Source organism: Taeniopygia guttata, chromosome 6 (genome assembly GCF_048771995.1).
Source record: "Taeniopygia guttata chromosome 6, bTaeGut7.mat, whole genome shotgun sequence".
Classification (NCBI taxonomy): domain Eukaryota; kingdom Metazoa; phylum Chordata; class Aves; order Passeriformes; family Estrildidae; genus Taeniopygia; species Taeniopygia guttata.
In genome coordinates this window covers 14740270-14761210 of record NC_133031.1, presented here as the reverse complement: position 1 = coordinate 14761210, position 20941 = coordinate 14740270, and the positions used below count along the sequence as shown (strand labels likewise).

The window sequence follows — 20941 nt, the reverse complement described above, 5'->3', positions numbered from 1 at the left end:
TTTCAAGATGTTGAACGGCAAATAATAATAAATTTGAGTTACCATAAATTTATAACAGTTTTGGGATGCTTAAATATAGTTTAAGTGTGAGATCACATATTTGAAGTACTGTATTCTCTACCTCCTCTGTCGTGTTTTATTTTCCTCTGCCTGAAGCAGAAGATATCTTAAAGCAGAAGAGGAAGAAGCAATTGTGAAAACTTAAAGGTATTTGGGTGGGATCTTACAGTATTTCTCAAAACCAGAGAAACTGTGTCAAATTACTGTCTCTCTCCAGCCATTCATCCAACACATTTTTAGTGTTTCATAAGCAACAGAATTGAAAACTCTCTTTTCTTAATAGTTTTTCTCTCTTTCCAGGAAAACTTTGAGAGAGGTGGGAAACTACTTTGTGTATGTAATTCCAGAAGGCAACATTGGTTTCTAGCTCTAAGGAAAGGTACCAAAAAATGTGAAGGATGCTGCATGGGATCCTTCCGGTCAAGGGTTTCATGTGAAGACTGGAAGCTTAGTAAAGTCCTAAGAGAGCTGCTTTCTACAGCACAGGAAAAAAGTTAAGTGAAAAGCCTCTCTCCCACCCAGACTCTTTAGTCTATTTAAGTCCAAATCTGGCAAAGACCTACACATAATCTAACTTTACACAGGTGGACAGTTTCATTGAAGTCAGAGAGATTTATTAACCTGCATAACATTGAGCACATAAGTTTTGGAACAAGCAAGGCATCAGATTATAAACTTGCCAGGGCAAAGGCCATATTTTATTCTTGTATATATCAGGACTATGACAACAAGCTCTTAATTCCATCTAGAGCTCCAGTGTGCTACCATAAAATAAATAACAGCTATCAACTGATCCATCTAGTTCAGCAGGATAAGAAATTATGTGCATGTTGCAAAAAGGTAATACTGAGTTATTTATCACAGTGACCTGATCATCAAAAATTGGACTATTTTTTGTGAGTAAATAGTGATATAGGCCATGTCTGGCCCTTATCTCATTTTTCAGCTATTAACTTCATTACTTAGGATGGTCAGCCTTTGGTTTGAAAAGTGCTAATGCAACCAAATTACAACCAACTAAAATTAATTTAGCTAAAATATAATCACTCAACCAAGTAGAAAATTTTGTTAATTGGATTATTACTATTATTTCAACAACTGATGCTAAAAAGAGGAACATTCAGAACCCAGTATAAAAACAGCTTTAACTGGGTCTTAACTCCTACACTAAACTACCAATCCTGCAAACCAATAACCCTGATGTTAATGCAAAAAACTATTTTTGAAAATGTGACTGGTAGGATCGATACTGTCTTGGAGAGTATCCTTCAAAACATCTGTATGAATTAGGTAATTGTGAGCCAGCTTTAAGTATAACAAGCTTTCTGCAGTCTAAAAGATATTGATATCAAAAGACATAGAGGAATCTAAGTGTTGAAAAGAATAATGTCATAGCTCACTTTGACACTTTTAAAGACTTCCCCAGATCTTTCACTTTCCGCCAGCACTATTCACTTATTTATTTTTAATATTACATCTACATTTAACATTCTACATTTACTTGTAAGCTTTCTAAAGTGGTCAAATAGCTCCTTAAATTCTGCAATTATTTAATGCAGCTAAATAGAATTTGATTTTCTGCATTAAAAAAGAAAGGTTCTTTATTCCTACATTTTCATGAAATATAACAAATTAAACATAGGAAACAGTGCTGGAGTTGCCACAGAATATTGAATTCCATAAAAGCCTAAAAAATTAACTTCATCTATGATTATCCAAGCATATATTCTGAAATATTTCCTTTAAATCTTATGACTATAAAATAAGAGACATAAGACTCAACATTCATTAAACCCCCTCTCCTTCAGGAATAAAATTATTGCTTTGAATTTATGAAAAGTTTTCTCTAACAGCATTAAAATACAGTTATCTCTGAATATGGCCAAAACCATTGCTAACAAAGCACTTCCCCGTATTTAAGAATTTTCTCTCATTTTCAATTCCACTAATATGGTTGTTCTGCCTTTTGCTAACATTTCGGAGATAAAGCAATCAAGATTTATTGATTGGTAGGGGTGGAAAAGAATATATTATCTGCAATCACAATGGAAAGCAGATCTCAAATTCATTTTCTTAATGAATTTCTTGCAGCAAATTGTGAGACTAAGTTCATAAAACTTATCAATGATATAAGAATTAATTATCAAATTGTGAAATAAATCTTATGAAACTCTGCGGCTGTTTCTGTCCTTTCAATCAAAGTTTAAGACAGCTCCAACAAAAGATGACAATGAAGTCATAAGTGATTTTTAAAGAAACTGGATCAAATTAAATTAAACTTGTACAGGGCTACTTTACCTTGTGCAATCTGTTACACTTGAAAGTCAGTGTGTAAAATTCTGCCTATGTTTACTTGATTTTACAGGATTTTCCCCAGAAGAATCCTGCCATGATGTATGAAATGTATTACCCAGGAGTTCATACAATCTTCATGTTTTTATCTTTATTCTTTCTTGTTGGAGGATCTATTATGAGAACTGCAAATGAAGGCCCTAAAAAGATCTCTCATGTGTTGAAATAGTGTTCCTAGGGAAAATTCTCGTAAGTTGAAGTCATTCAGAAAACAGCTGCAATTGTTACTTTGCTGAAATACATCTACATTGCTGTACTGTGATCTGTCTTAGAAAGTCTATGGAGAAAATGTTACTATACAGCCTCCCCTTTCTGTACTTTAGACCTGCTTGGAGCTATAAGATCACTTTTCTTTATTGTTTAGTAAGTGTTTTTTAATGAAATGTACTGCTTTTATTATATAGGACTCAAAATAAGCTCTAAATCACTATCCAATAAAAGAAAATTATTGAGTTGGATATCTAAAGTTACTACCCAGAGGCTACTCTGGTACAGTATTTATAAATCTCTAAACATTTAGGTATAATTGTCTTTCTGGGTTTTGGGAAGAAAGCCAAATAGCAGCTTTAGTTACAACTGAAGATAAATATTTTGTGTTGGGCCATGTTCATCTGGTGGATAAAATAACAAGTAAAATCCCCACAAAGTAGGACTCTAAGAAAAAAACAAGAAACATGAAAACCTAAATGGGAATAGTCAGTAGATGATACTTGAAGAAGAAAGGATTGAAATGTCAACAAAATGAAGGAAAGGAAAATTATTTAAAGTCTCCCAACTTAACAGCCAAGGCAGAACCCATCCCATATTCAGTCCTCCTCGGTGTTTTGGAAAAATGTTATGACTGAGGAGCACATGTTTTGACTATGGATATAATATTCTCTGTCTGCTCTCCAAAATACTTCTTGATGAAATAAATCTCAATTTCTGTTTGAGGGAACAGAATGAGAAACAGAAAGGACAATAAAAACCAATCTCCAGTACCTGTGGGTGACCTTTTTCTCCAACACAAACACACACCTCTTTACAGATCTTTCTCAGTCAAGATCTTTAAGAGGTAATCAAGACAAACACAGGGCTTCCTTGTCAAAAATAAGGTTGACTTTATAAATAATTTTGTGACGAATTGGGCCAAGTTCCCGCTTTACAGCATTTTGTACTTCAAAATCTGAGATATCTTAATGAAACAAAAGTTTGCTGCAGCTTCAGTGGAATACACTTCGGCCTTTCTGTCCTTGGAATATGGGTTCTAGGTCTCCCAAAGGCAATGAACTGCCCTGATGATTTCCAGAAGCTCATTTTCAGGACATTAGAGTCTGCAGCCCTAACCTCTAGTAAACCTACAGAGCTGCCCAGACAGCTTTGAAACCATCAATGCAGGCAGTCCTGAAAACACTTTCAACATGAGAACGTTGAACAGCACAGGTTTAATTTGAAAGAACTTCTTGTCCTTTTATGAATAGAAGTACATATTTTATGTAAAGAAGACCAGAAAATGCTTTCAGAACTGTTAGTAAGCTTTTCTTCCTAAGGAAGACAGCTTGTTTCCACACACAGTTCTGTGTAGCCATGCATTTGGTCCTATGTTGCCAGACAGCTGATGATGAACACAGATTTGACAACTCAAATAGTTTACTGCCATCCCCTCTGGATATGCTAGGTCATTTGTAGCTCTGGTCCAGATTATTTTTTTTCCCCGTGTCTTGGAACTTTGAGTTGGATTTTCCTTCCGCGGAAGGTCGAGGCAGAGCACTGTGCTTGGATGAGATGCAACTCTGGCAGGATCAGTTACGATCCAAGATGAGAAAGCCAGAGGACAAAAATGTTGCTGCACTACTTATAGAATAATTACTGTTAATTACTTACAGATAATTACTGTTAACCAGTTCAAAAACCTGGGGATATTTTAACACCATAATGGGGTTCTATCAAGTCTTTGTTTCTGCGTGAGAATGGTTGTGTGTGTTTTAAGTCCATCTTGCAGTAGTAATGAGAAAATCCTGTGTTGATACAAACCAGATAAATTCAGAGCTGATTTTTCAGCAGTTAACTTAATCCATTGGGAATTGCTAGCCCTATTGTTATAGAAATTTCCCTTTCAGCAATGTATGCTGTCATGTGTCCACCCACCTGCTCCTTTTACAAGATCCTTCCTCGGATTGCACCTGGGTTCCATTTCAAAGCTATGTCCTGACTGCAAAGGGCATGTTTGGATGCATACAGCGGGTTGGCAAGTGATGGATCTTTATATGCCTAGGACTGAGAGTGACTTTGGTGTTAAAGCAGGTGAGGAGGATGAAGCTCTAGAAAAAGGGAATGAAATCCCAAAATGTGTGGATTCTTTTCCTGCTACCAACTTAAAGCAAAGGAGTTACAGATATAGCCCTATACTTCAAAACTTGCCAATGACTATGGCTTATCTGGTGGTTAAATAAATGTGCATCCTGGTTTTATGGCACCTTTCTTATTCTGGTGTGATCTTTTGCCTAAAGCTGAAATGAAACAATTACAGATACAAATTAGAAAGATCCTTGTATATTCAATAACTTATCAATTAAATTACTGTATTTTTTTCAGAAATGTAAACATTAATTATATATCAGGTTTTTATATGAGATTGCACCACTTAGTGACTACATAACTATACATACATAATGCTATTTATTTGCTCGGAATAGCAAGGGTAAGGTCATACTGCTAAATCCCTCACCAAAACTCTTGCAGCTCAGCCCATACTTTTCTTAGACTGCTTATATATTTTGTTTTATTTCTTCTCTTTTCAACACCCCATCACAGGTCAACTGACCTTCTGCCACACCTTCATATTTTCTAATGTCAGTGTTTCTGATGATCAGTAACAGAAGTAAATTAAAAGAATAAAACAGAAGATCCAAGCATGATGTTGATGAGGATGTCTTAATTCAAAATCATGCATTAAGATCTAGAAAAGCTCAGACTGGCAATACTGTGAGTTTGTACCAGCCAATGTGTTAAGTATGTCAAGCAATACACAAATGTAAAATGACACTTTGCTCTATAAATAAAGGTACTTAATTGCCAGTAAGAATCTGTGAGTTTGTTCTAATATGCTGCTTGTTGACCAGCAAAAGTTGAATCACCTACTTTATGTAATTGTCATGATAGTTGTGTCCACCGTATGTTAAAGCTGCATTTCACAGACAAAAATGTCACATTTCATATAATTTCCAGTAAAGTTTGTGCTATCTACTGATCTAACTGCTTCTGACAGTCTAATCATTTTATTCAAGGTCTTTCATGAAAATTTACGGCATTGAAAGGAACAGAACCAATTCAGGAGTTGTTGATTTCATAAACAGAGAATTTACTGTGAAGATAATGATTTTCTGAAGCAACTGGGCTTGCAAGAGCCCCTCCAAGTGCTCCCAATTAAAATAGGCTGCTGGTTAACTGCCTTGTGTTATGCCCTATTTCCCCAGAACATCTATGGAAAGAGTCACCTTTTATTTTTTAACATGCAGTCCGGTATTTACCTGAAGAAATGTCAAAAATTTCTAAGAATGTGTCACCTATTGCTCCTCTGCTTCTCTGCATCAGCAACATTTAAAAGGGCTAAAGGGATTTGGACTATGGCCAGTGTACACTGCCTGACCTACAGGGGCTATTGCTGTAGCAGCGACCTGGGTATTAGAGAGTCACAGAACAATTCAGTCTGTAAAGGACATTGGAGGGTCTCTGGTCTAATTTCCTGCCCTAAGCAGGGTCAACTACGAAGTCAGATCAGCGTCTTTGAGTTTTATGCAGTCAGGTCCTGAATACCTCCAAGGATGGAGAGGGAAAAAACGACAGGTGTTCATGTGGTGGATATTGACAGGTTTCTCTATCCTCACCGAGGAACGGTCTGACCCTGTGTACTCCCAGAGGTAAAATACAACAGTCAAGTGCTGGAAATGTCTCTAACTTCTGAGCAAAGATAGAAAATTCTCACAGACACTTTGTGCTCAAGAAGAGATTCTTGATTATTTTAATTATGTGTGATAGGAGACTCAGAGAGATTTATCAAAGAATAGCCATTAGCCTGGTAGTGGAAGTACAGATTTAGTTTTGAGAGACAGAATTTCAGATCGCAGGGCTAAAGCAGCAAAACAAGGAACCTCTATGCCTGTCTTCCACTTCTGCAATGAGTTTCCTAATCATGACTACAAGTGTGTGTGTATCATGACAATCAGAGTGTGAGCAAGCTGGCCTCACAAATTTGTGAGGAAAGAACTCTAAAATATTTAGGGTTGTGTTATTTCCAGACCACAGATTTGAAACTTTCAACACTCATGGGATTGAAAACAATCCGTTTCTTTCTTTTCTTCTCTAAATCTACTTCTTATCCAGAAAACTGTCCAATTTGACATTGAAAAGTTCAAGCTTTTAGCTTCCTGGTACAATTTAATTCCAGTATTAAATTCCACTATTTTATTGCTGATTCTAAGAAAGAATTTTCTATGTTTAAGTTTCTATATTCAAGAAGTTACACTGCTACCTCTGATTTTTGGCATATAATTCCTATTTCCTGATTAGAGTGCAAAGAGGAAAATCTGAACTTAATCTTAGTTCTCACAGTCCTTGAGGGAAAACTATCTCTAGATCAGGCTCATGGGTAATCTGCAGACCAAAGCACAATCCTTTCCACCTACATTTACAGCAGAACTAGATCCAGAGGGAATATTTACTGCTGTACTTAATAGGTTTATCAAAGGTAGGACTTCAGCTGCATAAGCTGCAAGACCCTTCAGGGATGGGAAGATGATTGTTTTTACACTGATGGTCTTTGCCAGGGTGCTTATGACTGCTTTGCAGCTGCTTTGCACAGGCACAGATGGTGTAAAATAGCCTTTGGCAACCTATGAATCAGTCCCCCACTCTCAGCAAAGATTGAAAGATTTTGTTCAACATTCTTAAATGGGATGACTACATGTCAAACTATGGGAAGAAATCAGCTTTGAGTTAATTCTCTGTGGCTTCCTGACCAAGGAGGTGCCAAAGCTGTAAAGAAAATTAAAAGTTCTTGTTCTTTTTATTTTACTTTTTGGCTTGTGTTTTTAAAACTTGTATTTTCTCTGTAGTTTCAATGTGTTTTACATAAAAAGAAATTTTGTTAGACAGAATTCAGGTATTCCAAAGAATAACTGCAAGTTATCACTAGTTATATAACACAACTTACCCTGTGAAAGAAGCCACAGTGAGAAAACGACGTTTTTATACATTATCTAGGAAAATTTTAAAATGAGAAAAAATGCCAGTTTCATGTTCATTCATTTTTCCTCTGAAAGATGTGCTCTGTGATGTAGCAGAGAAACTATGTGACTGTCCCTTTAAAAGCCATCATACCAATCAGCAGGTTTAACTGTCAAGCAAGCTGATGTAGGGCTCTTTGAATTACTGAGTGAGGGATATTCTTCCTGCCAGGTCCTGTCCCCTGTAGGCACTGCAGAGAAGTATTATAGGGCAGTCCTTACCTTGGGAATTAGCCTGCAAGACCCCAATGCTGTCATCAAACTGCATAGATTTGATGTTGAGTGACGCCAAGATGCATTCCTTGTCCTGCAGCGAAGCATCATCAATATTATTCTGATTGGCTGACAGGATAACGCACATGTCGCAGAGGTTGATGTTGACAGCCCTTAAATCAGCCCGACTTAATGGCGTACCCTTCGGCACAGGGAGGAAAAAAGGGGGGTGCAGAAGAGGGAAAAAAAGAAAAACAAATTAAAGATTGAGAAGGAGCTTTGGGAAATTATTTAACAAGTATCTTTTTTATGCTCTGACATTAAGCTGGTCTAACTATGTGCCAGGGAATAGGAGATGTGTGCTAATCTAAAGGGTAGTTGGTGCTGATGGCAGCATTTTAGGTTCAGTCTCAATACTCAGTCAAGCTATTACTAACAAACAAGAAACAGGAATAATGCCAGCATTCTACATCTCATCGGTGACTTGAAATTGTCTTGATTTAAGCTGCTATCATGTGGCAACCTCTGGCTCTCTGAATATAACAAGGGGGGTGGTTTAAATGTCTATTTATCTACTACCAAGTCACAATGGTCTTGGGCAAAAGAACAGCAATTTAAACAGGACAGCATTACGTGTCCTGCACATTTGAAATGCAATCAGGACAAAGCTATTTTTTTCTACCTAAAGCAATACACAGAAAAGGTTAATCCTTTTCGAAGCACGCTTTTGGTGCTTCTAGAAGGAAAACACACTGAGCTTCAAAGCTGTGTGATTAAACCCTTTGAAACAGAAACAAGACTTTATCCTAATGGGCACAGCTTGTGCAACGTTCCCTGTTCCACAATCCTCAATCAGAGAACGGAATCATTAAAACTAAATGCTGTGGTAGCCTGTGGATTTTTTTTCATAGTTAACAAAGCTGAGATATGACACTTAACAGGATAGTTTTTGTTTAAAATTACACTTGCCTTTCACATTCAACAGTCCACAACTATAGTTACAGAATATTAAGTCTATGTCACAGAGGCTGAGAGGTCCAGGAAATACACTCCATTTTTTTTTAATGGAAACTAGATTCTACTCTGCTGCCTCACGTGGCTTGGTACCCAAGGACCCCAATGATGAGGAGACATAACTGTCCCAGTGTCATGCAGGGACTTTCATAATATCAAGGCAAGACCCTAGTCTTCCATCTCCCAAGCATTCAAGGTGAATATCTCCTGAACTCCACTGAGAGTGCTCAATGTAAAAGTGAATTTAAAATGCACACAGTGAATGAAGAGCTCCGTTCTTATTCAGTGTTTGCCAGATTAATTATTCCACATAATTTTCAATATTTTGAGGCTTGAAACCTTGTGAAAAACAGTATGTATCAAACAGATATGATTTCATTATAAGTTAGAATATGATTATTCCAGCCACCTTAATCCTGCCCTTTGTGCCTGTACTGTGCACCAAGTAAAGCAGGGTTCCTGTGGGGAAAAATAATATGCAACCATGTAATTCATTAAAGGCTCACTCCTAATGATTTTATGCAAAGGGACAGAATTAAGGCCGCCTGAGGATATTTAAAATTGGCATTTGCCTACTTTTTAAGAGTTTACTCAGAAGCTTAAAGGCATCTTTTAATACGGACATTAAATTCCACTTCTTTTTAAAAAAAAAAGCAGAACAAATGTTTTCATATTCAGCTGTAACCACATCTCCATCTGATATTAGCAGCAAGTTTTACCTTGTGAACCAAAGCACAGAGAATTATGAAGATGGCCTCCCTTCAACAGGTTCCTACAAGTATAATCTCAGACACTTAAGTACGATTTTAAATTACTATCATTAGAACAGAAAATTGCTGCTATTTTAACTTTTTATCACCATTTTGAATGAGATAGTCTGGGGAAAAAAAAAAAGGAAGCAACAGCAATGAAGTCTGTGCGGTCTTCAGCACACTTGATTACTATGTTAGATAAAATTCCTTTATAAAATTCTGTATTTTTAAAGCTGCATCAACTAACTATTAAAGCTGTTCAAGTCAAAATTAATCTAAAGCTATTTTGAATTTTGGTGTAAACTGGGGAAAGTAAATCTGGTGTACATTTCTTTTATGCCTCTTCAGAATTCAGAATAAAAACTTTGCAAAAACACATTCCAATAATGGATATACTGGAAACAGTGGCAGGATTCTATTCTGCTTGATAGTTCAACGGTATTATCAATTTAATTCCCATTCTCTACTCTTTAGCCTTCAAAGTGATTGGAATTAAAAGGAATTGGCAGAAAGAGGAGAATATTAACTGACCAAATCTGATATTGACACCATTTTTGTGACAGCAGAGAATCTTGTGACACCATCTGTTGGATCAGGTTACAGAAAAATGCCAAGGGCTAAGACTAAAACTGCATTTACAGTAACAAAGACCTACAGTCTGAATTAATCAAAAAGCAAAGACAGACCTTTCATTCTATAGCTATTTTTTACAATTATTCAGTTAAAGTTAATTCCATCATTGATTTAATTATTTTTAACTGCTGAAATGAAATTACTGAGAACTAGCAAACTTATAATTTTTCATTCTTAAAAAACATCTAAACTAACTTTACTATATAACATGCTGTGCATTTTCTTTCACTTATACCATGGGTTCTCATGTGTCATTTATAGCTATGGTCACCAAAGATCATCAGCTTGGACGACTTAATTTGTTAGTACTGGAGCTCTTGATTCTACATTTTAACGTATAGGAGATACATAATGATATATAGGAGAAAAAGGGCCTTTGCAGTTTTAGTGGCTGTGCCTACCAAGATCAATAGGAGCTTTTCATTGATTTAAAAAAGGCCAGGGTTTTGCTGTACTTTCATACAAGACTCTGAACTGAAATGCCAGGGCAGTGTTCCTTATAAAGCAGGTCAGGCCACAGGAAGTCTTTATGAATACATATAAATATTACGTAGACGGAGTAACAATAATATCTTCAAAGGTTTTGAGGGTATAAAACCATAAATAATATCATAAATAACTACTGTCATTCTGTCAGGGAAATCACAACATCAGAACCAGCTCCATGCAGGGCACTACAGTGAATGGTCAATACATAACACAGCTAAAACATCTGATAGCAGCTGAAATTCATCCGATGAGGATGATGAGGAACCAAACACTGCAGCAAATATCTTCTAATAAGGTCTCACAGGGCTCTGTTTTCATAGACACAGTAAAGGGAAAATCTAAGTCCTCGGGCCTATGAGTAGACAAAAATAAAAAAGCCTAAGATCAAAGTCAATACGAATCTGTCCAGCTGGTGTGCTAAATAACATAGTATCAATAATATGGCTTTTGAACTTACAGGCAAGATTGAAACCTTGGGGAAGTTATGCAGTGTCTCCCATTCCCTTCTCAGGTATTCAAGTGAACCCACAAATACAATGTGCTTGAGTTCATGGTAGTGAAAGTTGCTGGCTCGTAATGGCATCACTAAATTTCTTAATCCAATCAAAGCAGATTTAACATCCCCAAATATGCAAACGACTACATGCCCACTTAAAACTGTCATCGCTGCTTCACTTCGAGTCTAAAAAAAACAAACAAACAAAACAAAACAAAAAGACAAGGGAAAAATGAAACAAAGGGAATCTTAAATCATATATTGAGTTTAAAACCAGGAAAAATACAACTGTCAATATTGTTCATACACAAAGAAGCAGTTCGATAACAGCTATTCATTTTACCCTTATTTATGTTTCATTAAATGTGCCCAGCAGGAAAAAAAAAATTGTTCTTGTTTTTAAATCCTTTGGCATTTGGGAGACATTGTATTGGACCAAATTTTGGTCCTGTGCAAGTTTCTATACATGTGGATTGTGACTCTGAGTACAAAGTACTGTGGGTTTAGCTAAGGATTACAGAAAATAGATGCAAAATTCTTGCCTCATTGACAAATCACTAGATGGGTTTTTTCAACACCAGTTTGAAAAGGAAGATGTTGTTTGTCCAGTGTTCCTAGTAGGGCTTTGTGATATTACTCAGATCTTATGAGTTGAGGACCATAATCTCTTAGAGCCAAAGCTCTTATTTAAGGACAAGCTGCTCTTTCCCTGAGAAGTAATCCATTAATGCCCTATACTGCTCTGCTTTACAGTGAATGTCCACAATATGCCACAGAGCTTCTCTCAGTGACAAAATAAAAGTGCAAGTTTGTGACTAATACTAAATTTTCAGGCCAATTGGACTTACTGAGAAAAAGGTCTCATGGAGAATATTTATACAGTGTCCAGAATTATCTTCTTGTCTCAGTGAAAGAATAAAGTTTTGCACTAATTTCAGCATTGTTTAGTTCAGTTGAGCGGGCAACTAAATCACTAAGATGATTAAATAAAGCAACATGGAAAAAAAGTGACCCTAATTTCTGGAGCTAGTCTTGGCATTGTAGTGCTCTGTCAAGTAGCTGGAGAACCACTGATACCATATTGCCAAGAAATTGTACACTCTACCATTACACAGTAGTTTTGCCAATGAACAAAACTAAACCAGTGCAAATCTGCAAAATTTCCCTCTCACCTCTCCACAGTATATGTCATTTTTTTAAATTACAGAAGCGTGGTGGTATGCAATTGGAATATGCAGCAGATATGCTCATTATGTCAGAAGAATGGGAACTCTAATTAGAAGTTTTCTCATCAGTTAAAAAATGCATGAGCTTTGAATTTTTCCAGGGCAATTACACTGATTTTCGTACAGCTTGACCAAGAGAGTTGTCTTGGCCCTTCAAACAGCAGAAGACAGGAGTGAATCCTCAAGTGAAGCACCTAAGTTGTCCCATGCCTCTGCCCATGTATCTGGAATACTCAGACTTTACAAGACAGAGACCAAGTCTTGAAAGCAGGTAAGTAAAAATGTCACTCCATAAATCAGTATGCAGCCATGTATGGCAAAAATCTCTTCTTACTACCTGATACTGCTGGAATTTCACAGAGCCAAAAGAGACCTTGGGCAGAAAATTTAATTCTTTTCTGACTGGGACATCATCAAGTATCAATTAGAAAACAACCTGGGAAATCTCATCATCTTCAAATTATGCACTAATTTGTACTTGTGTGGTCTCTAAGGACAGCATTAAATTTGCATAGATATGAATGTAGACATAAATTGTGGACTGTGAGTTTGAAAAGGTGTAGGGAAGCATTTTGCTGGCAGCGTCTTTTTGGTGATGATGTGTGACACAGAAAGAACCTGGGCAGTCTTGCAGATTCACGGGCTGGTAGTGGAAAAAACTAACATGGCATAACCTAGAGATGATGACTGAGTCACTCCCCAGCACCACTTGTGGGGGAACACTTTTCAATGGAGGGCAACATGTAGTTTGTCAGCTAAAATGTGTTTGCACCACAAAGGAGGATTTTTATCTCTATTAGAAAGTGCTGCACAGCAGGGGTACCCCTTCTTGCTTGCTGATTACAAATAAATGATACTATTTAAAGCTGTTCAGGCAAACTCCATCTCAAAGCTCCATCTCAAAAATTTGGAATTCACTTGCTTGACTATTTAAACACTGATATTGCAATTCCAGGCAATGTCAGAAACCCCTGAGGAGAACTGGAGACAAGCTTTTAACCCCTGATTGCTAGAATAAGTGGGCCTGTCACCATCGTTGGCTACACCATGCCACAGTGCAGGAAAATCTAAGAGAGCAGGCTCGGGAAAAGCTTTATGAAGTGCGACAAAGTGAAGATCCACCAGGGAGTTCATTTCAAATATAATCAGTTTTGCGTGTGAGATCTGGGGTTAGTTACTTGCTACTCTTAGGTATAAGTACATGAACACAAGTGACATAAACTTCCAAAATAGACTGTGATAGGCCTCCTAATTATTTTTAATGACTTGAGTCAGTTTGATGGTTTTCCCAGTTAAAGAAATGAAACAAACATAGACAGGGCTCACTGCAACATGCTAGAGTCAGAGTAGGAGCATTACTTGCTCTGGCCTATTTGGGCATCTTGAAATATTGGGAAGTGAGAGAGAAGGTCTAAGAGAGAAAATTAATAAAAAATCAATTACCAATAATTAATAAGACATCAATAAATAAGAAGTAAGTCAAAACAACACTTGTCTGTGTTAGAATCATTAACTGCCTTGTGTAAAGAGAAAAGTGGGGCATGTAAGCATTCAAGTATTTCTAATCTTAATTCTCTATAAAGATTTAAACCAAATATGTAAATTTCAATTTATGAAAAAGAAATTCCCTACACTGGATGAATTTTTATTGTTGCACTGGGCATAAAGATTTATGTAATCAAAATGCTTTAGCCAAAATCCTAGCTTCGGTTTTATCACTCTTGCTCCTGATTTCAACACACTGGATTTTGTGACAGTAGGGACTAACTTATTTATCCATTAGACCTCAGTTCTATGGTTTAAATAACCTCTTTTCAAACATGACTTATCATCAACACCTACCAAAATAACCTTTTCGATGTCTTTGGCTGGACACCAATGAAACATCCCTGTAGAGTCGTATTTTTTCACGTTGGCATCCATATTGTCAATCTGCTCGTTGCCAGGAATTAACAAGGGGTCATGCCTGGGGAAAAACAAGTTGAGGACAGCATAAATGGAAAATACTATGAATTATGGATGGAAAGATATCCCAAGAGCTGTGTACAAAGAGGGACAAAAGTAAAAAAAAATGAAATGTATTTGCACTTTAACATGCTTTCAATAAGGACATTTTTAAACAAAAGCTGCCTACCAAAAAAAAAAAAAATTTTTTAATGTTGGGTGCAGTTTCAATGACTTTCTATCCTCTTCTATGCCAATAACCATTTAATTTTAAATAGGGTTTTCTGACACCATTACATCTGTACAAGTTTTTTTCTTTCCAGTCCCACCCCTCTGAAACAAATATCAAAGTTCCTATAGGCATCTGCAATGAAGTAGAAGGGATAGGAACAGAGCCCCATGCTGACTGACTGGCATACTATGGAAAGCCAATTACTTGCTTTTACCACATACAACTTCTGACGTGATGCTCTTCACAGTAAAAGCTTTAACAGGCTGCACTTTAAATATTTTAGCAATTTGCCCAATCATATTCTGCTTTCCCAAACTGAAGCCCTTTAAAGATTCAACAGTATGTCATTTTAGAGCAGACTGACTAACAAATGCCCATATCTGGAATACATGATTTTAATACCAAACAACAATGTCCATTTTCTCTTACAACTCTACCTGTGATAACCTTCTAAGTGTTTCTGCTGCAACATTTTAAAGCACATTTTTAAGGCTTCTCAAAGGAGAGGCAAATAAAAGTTATTTTTATGAACTTGCTCTCTAGGTATATAGCTACATCTAAGCACAGACACAGAGTTCTTTAATTTATATGATAAAATCAAAAAGTGCTAAGTGACTCCAACACTCTCACATGCTGGTGAAGTGACTACATTATGCAATAGCATTAGAGAATCATATCCATAAGGTACAGAGTAAAGTGACCCTAAAATCTTATATTTAGCATGATTTACTAATGCTTTGTCTAGAAAGTCTTTACCTCAGGTTTTTATTATGAATGCTTGAAATATCTTGATATAAAATTGTAACATTTCAAAGAAGAGTGTATTTGCAATGTAAGAATGGTAAGTGCTCCGAGACAGGTATCCAAATTTTAAAGCAGTTTGCCCTTTGAAGCCTGGTAAAGAAATGCCCCTATTGTCTGAGCTCTTAAACCAGGAAAGTTTCCTGCTTTTAAAGCATTTGAACCACCAGGCTGTGGTGAGATCCTCTCTTCTGCATGGACTGCTAAAGCGGACTTTGAACATAGTGTGTGATATAGGCCAATTTACCTTGAACATGGTATGCTAAGTTACCATGCAACCAACACTTGTGTTCCTATGAAAAGTATAATCTCAAATTCAGTCAGGGTGATCAATTAGTGTGATTTCAGAGCCACTGATTACAGATCCATTGAAAGTGGAAAATTCTCAGGCATTTCACTCAAACAGGGTCAACTCCAAAGAAAGTGGCTCAAAAAAAAGTTGAGAAATTATTAATACAATGTTCTATTTAAACCAGAATCTTCTGATAATTTAAGACAATGTTCTACATGGCAAAGACATAAATCAGAGTCATCCAGAAAAAAGAAACACTATGTTTTCAAAGTTTTTAAATTCTCTCAATAGAGATACAGTTCAGTGATTTCACTGTAACCCACTGGCAGCAGGGAAGCCCTAGTGGACTACCTGGAATCTCTGATCCTACTCCAAGCTGAATAATGACAGGCTTTCCATAAGCATGTTCCCTCTTTCTTATGAAGCAGAGATGAAAACGCTGTATCAAAGGGGTTTGTTGTGGTGGCTTGGTTGTTGTCTTGTTGGCTTTTTTTAAATTTCTAGAAAAATATATAGAGTCTGCATTCTCTTCCATCCATGAGCATGATGCAGCCATGGTAGTTTTGTCTGAAAGCTGAGATGCCACTCTGGGCATTCCCCATCTGCTCAGAGTTGGAGGTGGCACAATAAGATCTGCAGCCATGAACATGCTTCAATTTGAAGGTTGTGCTAATGTTCAGACAATGTTTAGTGATGATCTGTCCCAGCTATGTTTCCCAATGGAATGTGTTAGCTGTATGTTTCACAATAAGAAAATTTGCCAAAAGATTAGGAATCTTCGGGAGTTTCCACTGAGGAATGTTTTTTTTTCTGTTGTTTCAGGGTTAGGTTTTTCCCCTCAGTACTTCACCAGAACATTTTTCTTCACGAGTTTTTCTAGAGGAGCACTGAAAAGTTCACTTTTCAAAAGCAAAGTCCACCAGTCAAATCCCCTTCTTCTTCTTTCAGAAATCAAGCACAAGAAGGAGTTTTATTTTCCCCCATCCTTCATCAGAGGAACTATACTAAATCAGTTTTTAAACAATGCCATATTCTAGTTTTGTAATTAGTGTTTCCTTTCTGCTCTGAGATTTAAAATTAAATAGGTGATTTGAAGCTTTAGCACAATTGACTATTTAGCAATACTCTAATCCCAGACACAAAAATAGAAACAGAAATAATACAAATTGAAAGGAATGTTATAACAAAGCGGGTGGTATCAGATATCTGACATCCAATTATGGTCAAGTGCCTTGAGGTTTGAGGCAATTTTTAGAGTGTGAGTACTTAAAGCCTAGCACAGTTCTTTTGGGCTTTGCATCCTAACAGGGAACATTCAAAGTAGCTTCTACCAAAGGTTTATTAGAAGATTTTAGGCTTAAACATAAGTTGGTTTGAGGGAATAACAAAGTATGTGAATCATCAGATATAGCCCCCTGCTGAAGTTTTAGGTAACAAATTGCGGGGTTTTTTTTAAAAGAACCATTTTGATTTTTTTTTTTTAATCAATACATACATTTATTTGCAGTATCATAAACTGTTTAGACTCTGTTTTATTGCTTGGAGTATAGCAAGTGGGAACCTCAAAGGACGCAAACAGGATTGGACACACAACATGAAAGCATGCTAAGAGATATTATTTTACTATTTTTACTCCAGGGTAATGGATTATTGCCTGAGAAGAACTCTGTGATAAAACTAGCATCTGTGATATGACTATATCTGTTTCACAATATGTGAAATTATTCATGTAAGTATGTTTACTAAATTTAAATCTTCTGGGCTAAGATATTATTTTAGTTTTTCTTTAATCAATGTTCTTTCATTCTCAGTAAAGTGATTCCTGAAGCTGTCTCTGGACCTTGGAAACTCTTTGCTACTTAGGTCCAGTTTTATCCTCAGATATTACTGAGTGTATCAGAAGATACACTGACTTATATATTTAAAAATTGAATTGATCAGAACAGTTATAAAATAGTATTACTATTTTTGACATATACACCCTCATTAGTCTGATGATCCAAACCTGTTTTGCAAATACTAAAAATTAATTAAGATAGACACACAGAGAGGCCAAAGCTGTCAAATCTGCCTAAGGCATTTGGGCACCTTCTTCCCATTAAAAATTATATTACACAAAGCATTACAGTTGTTGCCCTTACAGCAAAATCATGGACTGAATGTTTCTAGAGCCTCTCTGCCTCCTCATCCTTGAAGATGGCCTTGTCACATGTGCTTGAGTCACATTGGCAGGTTACTGCAGAATGCCTAAATTCACACTGCAGTCATTACATTACCCAGGGTGGCAAAGTCTTCTGAATCAAGAATTCAAATCATAGGAAGAAAAGCATTTTCTGTCAATTAAACCCCTAGTACTTGTTTTAATTGGGATGTTCATTTTTATGACTTGCAATGACCAAAGCATTTGGTCCTCCTGGCCAGGAAAAGACATGTATAGCCTGTATGGAAGGAATGGAACAAAAGTTACATGTCCCTCATCCATATCCCCAGTTTAAAAATAGCTTCTCTGGTTCTTATGGCAGATATTACATACGCATGACTTAAAATGAAGCGCAAAATACCATCTTTGCAAGGTTTTGAAGAGCCTATAATGCCACTCATGTGCAATTAAACTTGAAAACGATACTAAATGCCAAGCTACAGCTGCAAACCCAAAAAGCCTGCCTGGAAGACAACAGCCTAAAGCAAAACCATAAATCCCACTTACAGCAAACCTACTGCAAGGAAGTCAACATTACACTTTAAAGAGTACTGCATCCCTAGCACACATTTATAACCACTGCAAAATCTGAGTTTTTGAGTTGGAAACTTTTAGGTATTCACTGGGGATGGACAGAACTGAAAAGACCATTTAGGACTAAAGGGCTTCCTCATTAAATGACTATTGTTAAACATGCCCTTGTATTATGTCACCTTTGTCTTATACCATTATACACATGCAATTGAGAACTAGAGCATTATACCCTCCCTGATCTGCAGTGGAACTACTCTGTATGCTGAGCACTGGGAACAAGAATACTGCGTGACCAGCAAGGAGGACCCTGGGCTTGTATGAAAATAAACTGTAATCTCTTAGTCTTTACACAGTCTCTTAGTCTTTACACAGTAAGAATATGTCTTGGCTAGTTTTTGTTCTGTCCTCCAATAAAATTATCTTTATATAAAGTCAACACAAAACACACCAGATGCAAACACTACTCCTCTTTAACCTGTGTCTGTTAGAGTTTGCAATTGTGCCTTTCTCAGGTAGACACATCTGGAATTCGTGCACAAAAAGATGCTCAGCAGTGTCCTGCACAAGATTCAGGGTCTTTAGAGACACCCTGCCCACAGCTCAGGAATTTTGAGTTTTTCTACCTGACTTAGGGGCTTGTGCACACAGATGCTTAAGTTTAGGAGGAATGAGTGGGTTTGCTGAAGGTAAGAGAGGAATTGAAGACACGCTAAAGAATGTCTCATGCCTTCAAAATTTCTCCTACAACTACCCTAACAAATTGTGGCAATTAACATGCTGTTAGTGTTAGATGTGTGCAGCCGGTGCAGGTGCTAATAATTGAAAAAGCATTTAGAGCTTTTACACCCTGGCTGAATATTTCATGATGTGCTGCATGTTTCACTATTTACTCAGTGGGCCTCTGTCACTTCAATCTTCTCTGACTGCTTTGACTGGTGCTATAAAGCTCAAGCAAGACAGAGTGACGGCTTGTCACAGGAAAACTCCACTGACTCCAGCAGCTCACTGGGACGAGCTATGAAGGTTGTCACGACATTCTGATGGAATTCAGCAAATGTTTTGTGACTAATACACCCAACATTTGTCGGCTACCATTAGCCATTCCTGTGACCCTGCAGTCTGTGTGGACGGCACTAACTTGTAAGGAGAATTTGTTGCCTCTGTGTGTTACATTAATGACACTCTCTCACTGATCTTTCCTTTCACAGGTTAATCAGAAATGAAATTTATAAGGATTCAATGCCCAGATGCACCAGATTTTAAAGAAGAAAACCCAGTGCAACAAGTGAAAGAAAACCTGCATTTTACTGCTAAATTCTTTCAATTCAGATGCTATCCTAATATAATTACAATCTCATACTGTCTTTTTCCCTAAATCTAGGAAGAAGACTATAATACAGTGGTGATATCTAGAGCTTTGTCCAGTTTATTGGCTGAATAACAGGGTTAATTGCCCTTTCTTCCCTCTTGCTCTGCCCAGATGTTGCTGGTTTTAATATTCTCAGAAACCTTACTGAATATTTCCCATTGATTTGTCAAGACCACTAAGAACAATGATATAAAGCTGTTTACTGTAAGAATCATGCTTTTCAAAGTATCTTGATACCTAAGGACATGATCAAAATATGCTTCTGAAGTATGAAGCCTCTACCATAAAGAAGTAACAAAATAGTTAACTTCCAGACTTTTCCATAAGCAATTTAATGAGGGGTAACAAGGCACACAGTCAATGTGTCTTTTGTTTTTAAGATTTCCCATTTAGAAATGGTTCAGTGGAACTGAAGCTGCAGAGCTAGTAATCTTTGAGGGGTAGGAGAATGTACCCGAAAAAATAATTTTGCATTTGTAAAAAATAAACCCACAGTTAAGTGGCATCATAAAATAAATATAGGAGTGGTTTTGTCACTTAAATAAAGTGTGTGACATTATGATAAAAGCTACCACTGTTGTCAGTCAATGTTTATAGGAATACATTTTTTTTAACCCAGCTAAAGATCTTTTTATTTCTATTGCCTTGACCTGAGTGCATCTTCTCTTATAAAGTTCCCTGAACTTTATAGAAATAATATTTTTCTTCTGCAGGAAAAGTCTCAATTTCTTTCCTGCTCTCTCATCCCAAAAAGACTTGTGCAAGATTTCAGGTAACCTCAAAAAAAAAAAAAAAAAAATCTGATGCTGTTCTTATTCCCATGGCTTATAACACAGCTACTGTATTGGGTTTGCATGGCCAGGTTTTGGTAGCCAGGATGCTACAGGGGTGGCTTCTGTGAGGAACTGCCAGAAGGTTCCTCCAAGTCCAAAGAATCCAGTGTCAGCTGGCTCCAGGGTGGATCTGCCACTGGCCAAGGCTGGGCCAATTAGAAGTGATGGTAACACCTCTGTTATAACATATTTAAGAACAAGGCAAAGAAAATTATTGTGCAGCTGTAATTGCAACCA

The 20941-nt window shown here is 36.8% G+C and overlaps 1 protein-coding gene across 44 annotated transcripts in view; it reads right to left on the bottom strand.

Moving 5' to 3' along the window:
• Window positions 1–20941, bottom strand: part of KCNMA1 (potassium calcium-activated channel subfamily M alpha 1) — a 425312-nt gene that overhangs the window by 41041 nt on the left and 363330 nt on the right. For all 44 annotated transcript variants that reach the window (XM_072931472.1, XM_072931474.1, XM_072931471.1 and 41 more), the window contains 3 exons: window positions 14342–14465; window positions 11235–11459; window positions 7899–8091 (listed from right to left, as the gene is read on the bottom strand). In XM_072931472.1, coding sequence (XP_072787573.1) covers window positions 7899–8091; window positions 11235–11459; window positions 14342–14465 — 542 coding nt within the window. The remainder of the gene's footprint in view (window positions 1–7898; window positions 8092–11234; window positions 11460–14341; window positions 14466–20941) is intronic.